This window comes from Leopardus geoffroyi, chromosome C2, assembly GCF_018350155.1.
Source record: "Leopardus geoffroyi isolate Oge1 chromosome C2, O.geoffroyi_Oge1_pat1.0, whole genome shotgun sequence".
Taxonomy (NCBI): Eukaryota; Metazoa; Chordata; class Mammalia; order Carnivora; family Felidae; genus Leopardus; species Leopardus geoffroyi.
The window spans coordinates 1,690,615-1,706,009 of record NC_059333.1 but is presented as its reverse complement, the minus strand read 5'-3'; the positions used below and the strand labels follow the sequence as shown (position 1 = coordinate 1,706,009).

The following is a 15,395-nucleotide window of genomic DNA, read 5'->3' as shown; positions in this document are numbered from 1 at the left end:
GGCCGCCCTCTTGCCTTCGCCTGTTGGATGTGTGGGTCAGTTGGCCTCCGCTGCCCAGGCTCCTGCCCCAAACAGATGCCCCCTGACCCCACAGTGGGCACCGTCATTACCCCGTTTGTGGCTTGACATGGCAGTGGGACGTGTGGACCTCTTACCCCCCACTCTCAGAGGCCCCTGACGCCTGCACGAGGCTGCACAGATGCCCTCCCTGCCTCGCATCAGGCTCGCGCCTGGCGGCCGGACCCCATGGTGGGTACGGTGCCAGGCGCAACACGGGTGGGGGCTGCTGGTTGGAGCAGTGTTGGTCCTGGGCGTCCACACCGTGCAGCCCCTCTGTTCACCCTCTCACACCCACCCCATTCTGAGCTGCTGAGGGTGACTGACAAGTCACAGGGCCTCTGCTCCCCAGGGGAGTAAGGGGTCAGGGCGGTGAAGAGAAAAGTAGGTCAGCTCCAGCACGTCCGGGAGTTTCGACACAAGGCCACAGCGTGCAGGGTCTTAGTCTTGGAGAAGGGATTAAATTCTCCCGGGAGTCTCGGGCCACAGGGTTTGTGCACGTTCCTGAGGTGACAAGTCTGTCTGACAGGTGCACCTCCTTCCTCCAGACGGAGCTTGTTTCTGGATTGTTGTGGCAGTGGCATCAGGGATCTGCTGTCATAGCAGGAAAATCTGCGTGGAGTGGAGATAAATTGGGAGATGTGCGTGTCCCACAGCACCGGCCCCATGTGGAATAGGCCCCGGGCTCTGCCGCGTTGTCCCTGGGGAGGCCTGTTGAGGCCAAGGCAGTGGAGCCAGCCTGGAGGCCGCTCTGTGTTTAGAGCAGGCCCGAGGCAGAGACCTTGGCTGCAGCGTGGGGCGTTGCCTGGCCCGGCGCCCTCCAGCCCACGTTCCCACACGCCACAGCCCCGCCGTGGGGCAGAGAGCCAGCAGACCGCGTCCTCTCTGCTCCCAGAGCCTGGCAGTGGCTCTTTGCTGCTGCCCCCAGGTCAGGCAGCCCTCCCCTCCCTGGTCGGAAGAGTTTCAAAAGGGCGACAACGATCTCTCAGGCTTTGTGTCATAAATCTACGGATCGTGCCGAGAGTTACCTGCTCTCCGCCCCACCATTCAGTCGAGGATGCGGAGGCTCAGGGGCTCTGTACCCAGTGAGAGGTCCCTCCTCTGGGGGGTGTCCTGCAGCCCAGGTTAAGTCCCGGCCCCGCCCATTTCCTGCCCTTAGAGAAGGAAGGGCCTGGAGAAGGGGAGTCCTAGCCCCGCCTGACGCGCCAGCAGGCACATCCTCGGGGCTACACGTGGCTTCTGCCGACACGGGCTGGCCATCTTCGTCTAGCTGGGAGTCCACGTCTGGTCAGCGTGGCACAGGCCCCAGTGGCGTCAGCTCTGCCACCACCCGCCCCCGCCCCCCCCCCCCGCCCCCGCATGTAGCTTTGGGGGCAGGGGCTCCTCTGTCTTGCCCCCATCCCGTCCACCTGCCGAGGAGGAGAGGGCCTCCCTGGGGTCAGCAAGATGGACCCGGGAAGCCTCGTGTCCTGCGGCCAGGGCCGTGTGTGATTTCTGAGCTCTCTGCGAAGCTTCACCTGTGCCCATGTGGCTCAGGGTTTATTCCAGTCTTGTGTCTCCGGGACCCTCCAGGACTGTGGGCCCCAGGGTGCTGGCCCGATGGGCTCAGCTGTCACGCTCCCTTCCGGTCACACTCATAGTTCTGTGAGCGTTCCTCTGAGCCTGGGTTTTCTGTCCTGTGAAACGGGGCCAGTTCGTAGGGTTGCTGCCAGAGATGTGCCCTAAAGGGCAGCAGGTTTCTTCAGGCAATTAGTGAAGGAGCGTCACAGCTCTGTCCCCTTCCTTCGTGGGCCGTCCTGCCACCGCCTCGGCGCCTGGCAACTCCAGGGCTGGCTTCGCAGCTCCTGGGGGGCGTGGGCAGGCGGGCCTCCCGCACGGCTGGTGGTGGCAACGCGGTGCTTTGCGTTGTTCCCGAGAAGGAGGCCGCGCGGGTGGCTCCGACGGCTGGAGCAGACACCGCACCCAGGCCGCCCAGACGCCGAGCATCTACTCCCTCGCGGTGTGGAGGTTGAGATGCTGGGAGGGCTGGCTCCCCCCGGAACCCCTGTCCTGGGCGCACAGACAGCCATCTTTCTCGAGTCTTCTCGTCATCGTCCCTGTGCTTGTCTGTGTCCTGATCTCCTAGGAGGACACCAGGCACGTTGGACTGGGGTCACCCTACCTTCTCCCTCAGTCGCCTCATTAAAGATGTGTCTTCAAATACAGGTGCATTCTGAGGTCCTGGGGATTAAGACTTGAACACGTGAATTTGGGGGACACAGTTAGCCCACAGAAAGGGGATGTGCAGGCCCTCCTGGGGGACGAGGGAGGGGAGGCCAGGCTGGGCGAAGTCTTCATGCGGTGGGACAGCCGGCAGGCCCGGAGCTGGGGGAGCAGGAGCGAGTGCAGGGGAGGGGACAGCTGGCCCCCAGAGGAGGCGCCGTGTGAAGAGAAGTGGGTTTTTCTCACTACGGTGGCTGGATTTGGTGACAAGATGTGGGACCACCTCTTGCCTAGACTGGACTCCCCTGAGACCCCTTGGCTTTGAGCAGCGCCTGTGCAGAGAAATTCCAAACAGTGGGGCCCGTGCGGCTCGGGGGCACAGGCTTCTGCCTAGCCAGAAAGTGCGTGTCTGCTCGTGAGCTGTGTGGCATCTCTGGGCCTCACGGCCACATGGTGGCCCGTCCTGGAGGCCATCCCGGAGTCAGGGCGGGAGGGTTCGCTGGTGAGGCCCGCCTGCGGGCCTCAGAGGGACACTGCTGCAGGGCTCCCTCCCGACACGCGCTCCGCTCACCCCATGTGCTCTGTCCCCAGGTGCGGACGCCCGGGCCATTTTGCCCAAGAAGGAGAAACTGAAGCTGAGGCGTGAGAGGTGGCTGCAGAGTAAGTATCTCCCTCGCCTCCCCCCCCCCGCCAGACGGCCCCCGTCCTCCCTGCACGTGCCGCTCTGGGCTCCTCGCGGCGTCGGCTCGTCAGCACGCAAGCGATCCTGCGTGTCGTGAGTGTGTCACCTCAGAGCCACTCAGGGTGTCCGTGAGGTCACCTTCCTGCCAGTGGTGACCTTCCGGACTTCTCTGTGGGCCGCGGCCGCGCGGTCCTTCTCTCTGAGGGCCTCCAGCGGCCGCCTCGCCGCACCCGGTGCCTCTGCCCACCAGTCGCCTTTTGGAAGACGGGGTTATTTTTCGTGAGGCCGAGTGCTCACTGATGCTCTTCTGAAGGTTTTCTTGTGAGGATCGCTTTGCAATTTGTTTCTCATCGCACCTTTTGAGTATGATTCTGTTGACTTTTGAAAATAATTTGTGATTCCCTGTGTATTCTCTCGTGGTTAAAATTAGTTTTCGTTGGAAGTATCTTTTGTTTCTTTTGAGAGAGAGAGAGCGCATGCGTGTGGACACACACGTGCGCGGGGGAGGGGCAGAGAGAAGCCGAGCAGGGCGGAGCAGGCTCTGTGCCGTCACTGTGGACCCTGAAGTGGGGCTTGGACCCTTGACCCCGGGATCAGGGCTTGAGCCGAAATCAAGAGTTGGATGCTTAACAGACTGAGCCACGCAGGCGCCCCTCCTTGAAGGTTTTAAAGAAAATATAGGGGCACCTGGGTGGCGCAGTCGGTTAAGCGTCCGACTTCAGCCAGGTCACGATCTCGCGGTCCGTGAGTTCGAGCCCCGCGTCGGGCTCTGGGCTGATGGCTCAGAGCCTGGAGCCTGTTTCCGATTCTGTGTCTCCCTCTCTCTCTGCCCCTCCCCCGTTCATGCTCTGTCTCTCTCTGTCCCAAAAATAAATAAAAACGTTGAAAAAAAAAAATAAAAAAAAAAAAAAAAAGAAAATATACTTACATTTTCTAGAGAAATTTGCCTGTTTCTCCCACAATTATTTTACTTTTTGGTCACTTTGGGGAAGTTCCTTAAGGAAGTGATTCATTCATTGATTTTCTTTGTCACGGTTCCTGGCACGGAGATGTACAGAATATCCTCTGTGTACTAGATTTGGAAAACTGACAGACGGTGGCCACTGGGACCCTGCACGTGTCTGGGCTGCAGCGTTGAGCTGATGTTTAAAATTTTCTTCCTGTGCTGGTTGGTGTCTTTGTCTCACTGCTTGGGTCAGTCTTGGCCACCTGTAGTTTCCCGTAAAACATCTTCTCTAACCCGATCTCTGCCCTCACTAGCAAAGGGCTGCGGGCCCCTCGTCATCAGAACCCCTATTCGCTGTCCTCTGTTTGCACCTGTCTTCGATCTCTTCCGTCCCGGGAGTCAGTTCCTGTATTCGCTTGTTACTTCTACTTTCTCTGGGTCTGAATTCTCAGTTTCTGTTGTTTTAACACGCTGTTCTTTCTTTCTTTGAGTTTGAGTTACTTAGCTCGTTTGTCTTACAGTTTTGTTCAGGAACGGCGGGCTGTGGTTGTGCCCACGTCACCCCACTCGGTCTGACCTAGTATTCTGTCATGAAAAATGTCACGCAAGAGCAGGGGGAATGTTACGGGGAAACCTGAAACCACCACCTCGGTTTTACGTGGACATTTCTTCTTTCCCACGTCTGCCCGTCTGTCCGTTTCTGTCCGTCTGTCCACCACCCGCATTCTGTGCACATTCCTGAGTGGCAGACGTCAGCACACTTTCTCCCAAATGGTTCTACGGTTCAGCGTCTGTTGATGGGTTTCCATTTTTATTCTGAGGTGAAATTGGGTGCAGTGAAGTGCCAGGCAGCGATTTGTGACCAATGTGCACACGTGTGCAACCAGAGTCCCTTTGAGACACAGAAGGCCACCGGCGAGTCCCCGTGCGCCTTCCCACACAGTCCCCTCGCTCCGCGTTCTCGACTACCCTGCAGGTGACCCCTGTCTCATTTCTTTTGAGTCTCACTAGATTTTACTGCTCTAGACGTCACGTACGTGGAATCTCGTAGGACGTACTCTTCTCGTGTCTAGATTTCTTTGCTTCACGTGGTGTTTTTGAGAGTCCTCTCTGCTGAGCGCAGCTATGGCCCGTGCCCTTCTGTCGCCGAGAAGGATTTCTTTATCTGGATGTACTCTTTGCTACCCACTTTCCTACGGATGGACACCTGGTCTTTTTCTCTTTTTAGCTACCGTGAAAAAGGCTGTGAACATTCTTCACAGGTCTTTTTGTGGAATATGTTTTCATTTCTCTGGGATGAGTAGTTGGGAATGGAACGCGGGGTCATAGGGCAGGTGTATGTTTAGTTTAATAAGCAGCTGCCATACGTTTCCTAGAGTGGTTGTACACTTAACGCTCCCACCGGCCGCAGAGGCGCGTTCCGCCTGCGCCACGGCTCCGCCAGGGCGCGGCGGCATCCGAGTGTCAGGCAGGGTGTCAGCCGCTCCTAGTGGCGTTGGCGCTCGTTACCGCCACCGGGCCTTTCACCGGCCACTCCCGCTTGCACGGCATGTCCGGTCGTGTGTGGTTTCGTGAGGCTCTTTGCCTTCTGTTCCTGAGCTCCAAGAATTGTTCTTCCGTCCGGGAGGCCAGCCCTGGGTCATGTACACGTGTTGCAGGTTTTCTTCCAGACTGTGACTTTCCTGTTCGTTCTCCTGACAAGTTTATTGATTTGAGAGACAGACCGTGCGAGTGGGGGAGGGGCAGAGAGAGAATGAATCCCACGCAGGCTCCACGTTACTCGAACCCACCAAACTGTGAGGTCGTGACCTGAGCCAAAATCGAGTCGGACACTTAACCGACTGAGCCACCCAGGCGCCCCAATGATTTAAAAATTTTTATTTTAGAGAGAGAGCGTGCATGCGAGGGGCAGAGAGAGAGGGCATCTCGAGCAGGCTCCACTCGGCGCGGAGCCCAGTGCAGAGCTCGATCCCATGACCCTGAGTGATCTGAGCCAAAACCAAGAGTCGGATGCTCAACCGACTGAGCCACCCAGGTGCCCCATCAGGCTAGTTTTAAATTAAACCATTTAGGATAAAGGAGTGACAGTCTCTGGGAACCTTCCAGAGCCAGCCAGGGGGGAGCGGTAGGGGCAGGAGGAGCCTCCTACCTACCCCCAAAACACTCAGAACTTGCTGCTCTAGACCACATAGTTGGTAGAATGGACCTTTCCCTGTCCCTCTTTGCTTATAAGTGGGCCGGCCGTGAGATTGTTCCTGGGGGACAAGCACCAGTGTGTGGTCTGTCAGGTCCCAGCACCCCCAGAAGGGTTTACTTGGAGAGAAGTCCACCAAGGGGGCCATTTCCAGCCTAGGTATGAAGATGGCGGAGCCCGTGAGGGGAGGGGAGGCCCTGACCTGCCTTCCTGGAAGGAAGCAGGGTGGCTTCGATGCCAGAAGAGGGCATGGCAGGGTCCAGGCCTCGGAGGACACTCCAGGGGGGCACCTCTGCCTCCCTCCCTGTGCGGCCCCGTCTCTGGCTGGGAGACGGGAGCGGCTCTGGGGCTCAGCGCAGAAGCAGGGGAGAGCCGGCTGGGCGGGGACCGTGGGGACGGCAGCGAGGTCGCCCCTGCCGAGAGCTGCCAGCCTGGAGCGCCCGTGCTGAGCCGGTTGGCACGGAACTGACACCCCCTTAAATTCACTGTTCTCACTCCCTGAGCCCCCGGGCTGGAATGAAAGGGCACCCAAATCTGAGGATAAGGTAATGTTTCAGCCCCACGAGAAAAAGTTACAGAGCTGTTTAGGTAACACGGGCAAAGCCGAAGACCGCATTCGCTGCCAAGTTCCATACAGGGGTAACCGCCGGCTGGTGGTGCAAGATTAAAGTCGCACACCTTATTGTATTTACCTGAGGTGTGTGTGTGTGTGTGTGTTCGTGCGTGTGTATGTGCGTGCACGCGTGCACATCAGTGCCTGGCGCCTGTGTTTTCTGGCTTTACGTTTCTGTTTATTTGTCGTGTTTCATTGTTGTTTAGTTTTTGGGACAGCAGGTGGAAGGCTGCCCTTCACACCTGCCCGGTGACGCCACACTGTTGGGATTTCTGTCATTTCACAGTTTGCTTCAGTGTCCAGGAGGCCCACTGTCTTGTTGCTTGTTCTTTTAAAAAGCGTTTTGGCTACTCTTACCATTCAGTTCTTTTAAAAACGAGATTTGAGGGGCGCCTGGGTGGCTCAGTCGGTTAAGCGTCCGACTTCGGCTCAGGTCACGATCTCACGGTCCGTGAGTTCGAGCCCCGCGTCGGGCTCTGTGCTGACAGCTCAGAGCCTGGAGCCCGTTTCAGATTCTGTGTCTCCCTCTCTCTCTGACCCTCCCCTGTTCATGCTCTGTCTCTCTCTGTCTCAAAAATAAATAAACGTTAAAAAAAAAAATTAAAAAAAAATAAATAAATAAAAAAGAGATTTGGGGGTGCCTGGGTTGCTCAGTTGGTTGAGCATCCGACTCCTGATTTTGGCTCAGGTCATGATCTCCTGGTTGAGGTCAAGCCCTGCATTGGGCTCCACGCTGAGCCTGCTTGGGATTTTCTGTCTGTCTCTCTCTGCCCCTCAACTGTTTGTGTGAGTGTGCACACCTGCTCTCTCTCTGTCTCTCTTAAAATTAAAAAAAAAACAAATCTAGGGGGCGCCTGAGTGGCTCAGTCGGTTGGGCGTCCGACTTCGGCTCAGGTCATGATCTCACAGCTGGTGAGTTCGAGCCCCGCGTTGGGCTCTGTGCTGACAGCTCGGGGCCTGGAGCCTGCTTTGGATTCTGTGTCTCCCTCTCTCTCTGCCCCAACCCACTTGCATTCTGTCTCTGTCTGTCTCAAAAATAAATAAACATTAAAAAAAATTTCTTTTTTTAAAAATAAGATTTGGAATTAGTTTCCTAGGTTCAGTTAAAAATGCTGTTGAAGTTTGAGTCTGTTGTCAGCTTTGTGATGGCTTGATTGGGCTGGCCGAGCTCTGCCCTATGGGTTCTCACTGCCGCCCACCTAGGGTGCTGAACTGCCCATGACGGATTGGTGTGGGGCTTCTGATGTTTTGCCAGAGAATATGAGGTTTCTGGTAGATAATCTTCTACCAAATTAGAGAATGTCCTTCGTTCATGGCTCTATTATAACTTTTACGGTGAGTGGATAGTGAGTTCTTTTTTGTTTAATTAAAAAAAACTTTTTAATGTTTATTTTTGAGAAAAAGGGAGAGAGTGAGCGGAGGAGGGGCAGAGAGAGAGAGAGGGAGACACAGAATCAGAAGTGGGCTCCAGGCTCCTAGCTGCCCGCACAGAGCCTGACGCGGGGCTTGAACCCACACCCTGCGAGATCATGACCTGAGCTGAAGTTGGACGCTTAACTGACTGAGCCCCCCAGGTGTCCCCAGAATAGTAAATTCTTGCATCTTCCTTTTGGCATTTCTTATAGCGATGGTGGCCTTTCTGTTGAGGCGGACCGCTGCAGACCCCCTGGCAGACATCCCTGCGTCGAATCATCCCTGTGCGCCTCAGACACGCTCCAGCTAGTTAACACGTGTTACTAATTTGAAGCACTTCCACTTGGATTTGCTAACGTCTGTGCAGCCGTGTGTGGGTTGTCTTCCCCGGAGCCTTGGGCCTGTGCTTTGCTGCCCTCGGTCCCGGTGCCGGTCTGTCAGCACGCCCGCCCTGGCCTTTGCAGCCGTCCTAGGATGTTTGCCTCCCGGAGAAGCGGCGCCTGGTTTGATGGGACCTCAGTAAATTGTTTATCCTCTCCCCGGCAGGATGGGAAGTACCGACCTGTCCCCTTGTGATCCTGACGGTCCGGAGCGTTGAGGGGCGGCCATCCTTGTCCCCCGGAGCCCAGCTCTTCGGGGCAGGGACAGCAGCCTCACTCCCCAGGGCCCCCTGGGCTCTCTGGGACCCTGGTTGGGGGCAGCTTGCGTGTCTCTGACTTTGGAGCAGGCGGGGTGGGCTCTTCAGAGCTGGCCCCGGACAGCCGAGGGACTTTGGGGTGCGCGGCGCTGCCCTGGTGCCGTGGGCTCGGAGGGGGCCGCCTCCTGTGTCTGTGGACGGAGCCTCCCTTAGTGCTTGTCCCTGGCAGGTGGGTGCTTGCAGTTTCTAGAAACGACTTCTGTGCAGAGGCTTCCTGGGGCCCCACAATATCAACTCCCCTACGTGGGGACGCACTTCCTCCCTCCCGGTCCCAGGAGGCACTTGGAGAGCACAGGAGATGTGGCCCTGCCGTAGGTGACTCGCTGTTTAAATCCTTGTCCGTTTGCCCACTTCTGACCACACATCCCTGCTCCTGCCCCCAAAAGGCACAGGCCGCCGTGCTAGTGTCCCTTTTCAGAAGAAGGCCTCCGTGCCTGCAGCTCAGTCTCGTCATCCTGCCATTAGGAAGTGTGCCTCTGTGACGGGGTGCCGGCCTGCCCCCGGGCTCCCGGGGTGCCGGCAGGAAGGAAGCTGCCCGTCCTTCATTCTCTGCTTCTCTCACTGACCTCCCGTCTCCTCTTCCCCAGAGATCGAAGCCATAAAGCTGGCCGAGCAGAAGCGCAAGGCAGAGCGGAGACGGAGGGCCACGGTGGTGGTGGGGGACCTGCAGCCCCTGAAGGACGCCCTCCCTGAGCTGCTGGAGCTGGAGGCCGGTGGCCGGCGGCCGCGTTCTGCAGGGTGAGCGTCTGTGTGCGGCTGCCTCGGGAACTTGAGGCTGCGAGGCCGGGCCGGGGGCCAGAGCGGGAGAAGAAATGGCAGAGGGGAGGGGTAGGCAGGCAAAGGCCCCAGAGGGGCCTGGCCCGGTTGTTGATGCAGAAACACTTGCTTCCACGGACCCAGTTGCGAGGTCAGCAGGTGGTGGGGCCTCCCTTGGCCAGCACGTCGAGGAGGGGCGCCTGCTGGCCGTTTGGGCCTCAGAGCGGCTTCGCCGGGAGGGCTGCTGCATGGGGGGGGGGGGGGGGGGGGGGGGGAGGGGGTGTCCCTCCTGTACCGCTGCTGGGCTCTGTTCCCCGTGTGCTCTCTGCTTCGCTCCCCAGAGACGCAGCCTGGCACCGTGCCCCCTGCCTCTGGTACCCCGTCCGAGACGCACACGTCCTGGTAGCGCTTCCTGCCGCCCTGCTGTGCGTGCTGTAGAGAAGCCGGTCCCTCTGCCATCCCCTCCCCGCTCACAGGCTTGAGGGCGGGGGGCGTCAGGCCGTGTGCTCAGGGCTACTCGGTTGCAGAGCCGGAAGCTCCCAGGCCACCTCCTGGGATGGAAGCACCTAGAGCATTCGATCCGGCAAGGAGTCGGGTGGCCATCACCCCCGCAGCCGCAAGCTTTGCCTTGGGTCCCTGTACTCCCTCCCGCCCGGTTGTGCCTGGCCGGGAGCCCCCAGCCCCATCTCGCCAAGAGCAGGCCCAGCCCATCAGCATTCATCACAGGAAGTGTCCGGGCCTCTTCCTGGCCTTCCGTGGCCGGATTCCTCGGAGCCCAGGAGGAGGCCGTGCTGCTGGGGTTAGGTCCCCCCGGTGGGTGACTTCAGAGGGTGTGGACGGCACAGATGGCTCCGTGACTGCTCTTGTCCCCACCCTCTGGGCAAGTCCCAGAGTCCGGGTCGGACAGGACGTGGTGTGGGGATGGCCTTGGCACCCTGGACACGCAGACCTGAACGCAGGGGTCCCCAGGCACCCACTGGGACACCCTGACCAAGGCCCCGGGCCGCTCCAAGCTTGTTCCACATCCGTGATGTGGCCTCCCGGGGCGATGGCGGCAGGGAGCCCGGGGCTCGGGGCTTTTGGAGCATGCCTGCCCCTGGCCGTGTCCCAGCCTCCATCCGCGTGGGCGCCACAGAGGGCTCCTGACACGAGCCAGCACGCGGATGGTCGACAGTCCTGCTGCTCCTTGGGAAGGTTAGCTTCTCTAGAAATCAGTCCTCTGGGCAAGAGAGTGTCAGGTGAAGGTTGTCTTTTCCATTCTGACGAACTGGGTGGGGAGCCCCATGCAGCCGAGCCACCGGGCCAGTGGGCACAGGGGCGAGACCGCCCATCCGTGGGACTCCGTCGGGTCCAGGTGGCCTTGGCCACGTCTTGAGGCTGCTGCCGCTGCTACCCTGGAGCGGCCCCCGACTGGTGGCTGCTGCTGGAGAGCTGGCTAGAGGCGGCAGCACGGCTCCACTGGCCACCCCCACCCCCCACCCCCCCCGGCGGACTTGGGTTCGCCCGCCGGGCTGTGGGTTTACGCAGGAGTCTGCGTGTTCCCACCAGCGTCGTTTGGTGTTTCTTCCACACACTTGGTTTCCGAGGCCCCTGGGGGCCGGGCGTGCCCTGTGGGCTCACCTGTGGCAGGGGAGTGACAGCGGTGAGGGTGGACCTGCCGGGGGTCACCCGCCTTGGGACTGCGGGCCTGGCTACCCGGAGTTTGCCAGGAAAGCATTTGCCTGTTTAACAGGGAAACTGAGGCTTCAGGGCTACAGTGGTTTTCCCAAGGTGTGTGCTGGGTCAGCCGATGTCCAGAGCCACTGCCTCCAGTGCTGGTGAGGCTGGGGTCACCTGTGCGGGTACCTGAGCAGCGAGCCAGGCTGTGTGCTCTGAGCCGCACAGCATTCCCGCCGGGGGTGGGGGGTGGTCTCAGTCCAGCCACCATCTGCCCTGCTCGGTCTGCAGCCAGAACCAAGCTCGGAGGCCACGAGTGAGTGTCTGCCCTTCTACGAGCTCTCTGCCTTGGTCATTTCAAAGCAGACCAAGGCCCGGACCTGTCTGGACAGAGGGGACAGGACTGAGGGGTTGGCTGGGTTTGTGCTGGGGTGTTGGCTCTGCTTACCCCGATGGCCTTGGGGATTCACCGTCTGCCTTTGTCCGCAGGACGGGAGCCTCCCCCCGGGAGCTGCTTACCAGGGTCCTAGCCGTGCCCTGAGGCTCGGTGACCATCTTGGCCTCCCACCTTGCTAGGGGGGTCACCTGGCCCACGGGCACCGAGGGGACTCCCAGACGTGTCTCTGCTGGCAGAGCTGGAGGGCTGTGGGAAGCATCAGTGGATTTTACCATTTTATAGACGGGGGGTGGCCCAAGGCCTGGGATGCCAGCCCGTTCTGCGAGGGGTCTGCTCCCGGGTGAATGCAGGGTCAGCAGCGAGAGGAGCAGAGCCGAGGTGGCCTGGGGCAGAGGGTGACTCGGGAAAGCCTGGCCGTAGACTCAGAGTCTGGGACGGGCCCTTGGGGATGCACGTGGCCGTCTTGGCGGCCCTGCCTGAGAGCGGGCACTCGAGTCAGCGTGAGTGAGAGGAGAGGCGGGTGCAGGTGCTCCCTTAGGCTCAGGAGACAGGTCTTTCATTCATATTTTATCAGAAAACATGAATAAAGAATGAGGCCTTCTGGTCTAGAGGCTAAATTTAGGTGTTGGCTCCGGGCTCTGGTTTTCTCGCCCTTCTTGCCGCCCGCCACGTAGACGTGTCTCTTGGTACCGGCTCCCCAGGGAGGTGGGCTGCTCTGGGTCCTGTGGGGAGTCCCACGGTGAGAAGGGGTCCAGGGTCCCGCGCTGACCTGCTTCTCTGTGTCCCCAACAGGGTGAGGGTGAGCAGGAGGCCCCGGCCCGCCGAGTTGAGCCGCATGAGTGCCGCGCAGAGGCTCCAGCTCCTGTGAGTAGGGCCCACTCCCAAATGGGGCTCCGCCGCTCCCACCCCTCTCCTCCCGTCACGCCCCCCGTGCTGTCTGGCGTCCGGCCTGGGTCCACTCGGGCACCGCGGACCGCTTGGTGTGCAGCAGCCTGTTTCCAGCTGGGCTAGGGAGCCCTTTCCGTGGGCAGCAAAGGGAGCGGAAGCTATCAGAGCCAGCGCTGCCAGCCCTTAGGGGGTCCCCGTTGGAGCCCAGAGCCCCCGGCCATCCCGGGCATCGGGAGCGGACACCTGGCTTGGGCAGTCGGTCCAGAGGGGGCGGTCTCCCTGACGACAGCCAGGAAGGCACCTTGAGGTTTGGCCTTGCCTGTCCTGCCCCCACCTGCCCCAGGCCGGGCGGCCCCTGCTGCGACACATCCCCCCCTGCCCAGACTGCTTTTGGAACTGCCATCCTGAGATTTCAGACCGGGTCCCCTTAGTTTCCGTGCAGGGGTGACGCCCCCATGGGTGCCCACCAGACTCGAGCTGGCCCTGGCGCATCTGAGAGGGGCTGGCTGGGCTCAGAGACCGGCGGCGGGGAGAGCGGCAGCCACCACTTGGACTCGGGGGGCCCCGGACCCCCACCCCCGGAGGAAGCCGTCCCGTCTCCCATTGCACCTCTGTCGCCACGGCGCCCTCTGCGAGAAGGGCCGGTCTCGGGCTGGCGGGTGCGGAGCTCCCGCCCCTCCGTGACTGCGGATTCAGCAGAGCTGCGGGGAGGGGGAGGGCGCCTCTTATGTAAGGCCGCCTGTGCAGGCCGCGGGCAGGCTCTGCCTCCCCACGTTTGTCAGCTTCCTCCTGCTTTGAGTTGCAGCTCCCCACGAAGGCTGGGATGGGGGCCCAGAGCCCACGCCCTGGAGGAGGGGCCGGTGTCCCGGACCCATGGGCACATACAGTCCCTCCTGGCGCCGCCACCTCCCCGTGGTGACCCTTAGGCCCCAGGTGCTCTGTCCCGGGGTAACCCCTGGCCTGGCCCGCCCGCTCCAGTGTCCAGCCCCGCCCGAGGTGCCTGAGTGTGGGGTGGCTGAGGGGAGGCGGTGCCGACGCCCGTCCCCAGCACTCCACTCCGAGGTGTGTGGGGGTTCGCTGACCCGCTCTGATCTCCGTTCTTTCAGCGAGGAAGAAAGGGCCCGGTTTCAGGAGCTGCTGGCCAGTCCGTCCTACAGGGCCAGCCCCCTGCTGGCCATTGGGCAGCGGCTGGCCCAGCAGATGCAGCTGCACGGCGGCGGCCAGCTCTGACCCGGTCCGGAGGCGTGCCGTGAGCCCCGAGGACCCGCCCCTGCCGTCATCGCCTTGAACCCGGCGGCAGTGCCCACCGTGAGGATGAGCTGTGGCGTGACCTCGGGCAGTGGGCCTGTGGGCTTCCTTCCAGGCTGCTCTTGGGCTTTTCTGGGCTGGCCGACCGGGATGGCACGACCTGCCGCCCGGCAGGCGTCAGGATCCCGAGACGCGGCCATGTTGTTCTGTGCTTCGGGGGCGCTTGCCACCCTCCCGGTTCCTGGGGGCTCGGATGGAACATCTCCTGTCTGCTTCTCCCGTTTTGTCTCCGTGCCGCTCCCCCGGCCCTCTCCCCGCTGTGGCCCTGAGCCCAGGTTGCTCCCCTCCACCTGCTCTTGTGGTTAAGGGGAGCAGGGCCGCTGCTATCTGTCAGCCTGGACGCGGGGCACAGGCCTGGTCCCGCCCTGCGGCGGCTGACCCGAGAGCAGGATGGGTATTTATTGTGAGAAGCCTGGGGTATGGAGGCCCGACTGTGGGAAATCAGACTTAAACCCTTGATTCGAGGATGTGGAGGGGGCTGCTTTTCTGGCCAGAGGCCCTGAGCTCGTGGATGTGCGGCTCAGAGGCCTGGGTCCCCGCGGCGGCAGCTCCGGGCCCAGGACGGGGACTGGGTACCAGCGCCCCTCACAGGCGGGCGACAGCCTGGGCGTGCTGCCTCTGCGTCTGGGCGCCAGGCACTCTGGGCCCTGTGGCTGATCTGTCCCTGACCTCTAGTGGCGTGGCCGCCGTGCTCATGACACAGAGACACCTCAGCAGTGTCCGCCGAGCCTGTCCAGGAACGGATGGCTGAATGGAATCGGATCCTGGACCCCTTCTCTGCACAAGAGCACACGGTGTGGACACATCACAGGGACGGGACACAGAAGGGACAGATAAGACCACAGAGGCTGCAGGTGGCAGCCAAGTCCCCTCAGCCAGAGGTCAGTGTGGCCATGTCGCCAGGACCTCCAGGCCCTAAGGGACGGTACGGTCTTGTTCTCAGCACAGAAACCAGTTCTCCATAAGTGAGACAAGCTGTTTACAAAGTGGTATTTGTGACAAACTCGTTTCTGCAATAAAATCAGTGCTGGGAAAAACGGAGTGGGGCACTGGCCGCCCGGGAGACGGCGCGGATGCCTGGGCGTTTCCCCATCACGCCTTTCTGTGTTGTCTGCATTTGGTGACAGTGGCCGCAAGGCTCTTCTTACGTGTTGTCTGAGGAGACAGTCTCCTTCCTGGTCCCGCAGCAAGTCCCGTCTGACCACGGCGGGGCCTGCTCGCCCCCTCGTGCCCTTATCAGGCCCTCCCCCTCGGCCGCTCTGAGAGCACGAGCTGTGGGTCAGGGAGAGGCCGGAGGGAGGCTGGGTGGGCTCCCCGCGAGGAGGTGAGGTCCGTACGCTGCCCCTTCCGCCGACCTCAGGACTCACCCCAAGGAAATGGGCTGGGAAACCTCAAACGTGTGGGGACAACCCCCCCTCCCGAGCAGAGTACCGGACCCCAATGACGGCTGCTGCTCAGATGATCTGGGGTCGTGGGGTTGGAAATGGGAGGTCCAGTCCTGCAGGCGCCCCCCTGGGTGTGGCCCCCCGGGTGTGGCCGGACGCCTGGCCTGAGCGGGACGGGAAGCTTCCAGCCACCGCTCTGCC

At 60.9% G+C, this 15,395-nt stretch overlaps 1 protein-coding gene across 3 annotated transcripts in view; it reads left to right on the top strand.

The window, feature by feature from the left end:
- SLX9 (SLX9 ribosome biogenesis factor) overlaps window positions 1-14,904 on the top strand; it is a 34,866-nt gene extending 19,962 nt beyond the window's left edge. For 2 of the 3 annotated variants that reach the window (XM_045501139.1, XM_045501142.1), the window contains exons 3-6: window positions 2,851-2,919; window positions 9,392-9,542; window positions 12,406-12,477; window positions 13,608-14,904. In XM_045501139.1, the coding sequence (XP_045357095.1) occupies window positions 2,851-2,919; window positions 9,392-9,542; window positions 12,406-12,477; window positions 13,608-13,731 (416 nt within the window). In that variant the 3' untranslated portion in view covers window positions 13,732-14,904. The remainder of the gene's footprint in view (window positions 1-2,850; window positions 2,920-9,391; window positions 9,543-12,405; window positions 12,478-13,607) is intronic. The other variant, XM_045501140.1, reaches the window with a different exon arrangement.
- Window positions 14,905-15,395: the final 491 nt, after the last annotated feature.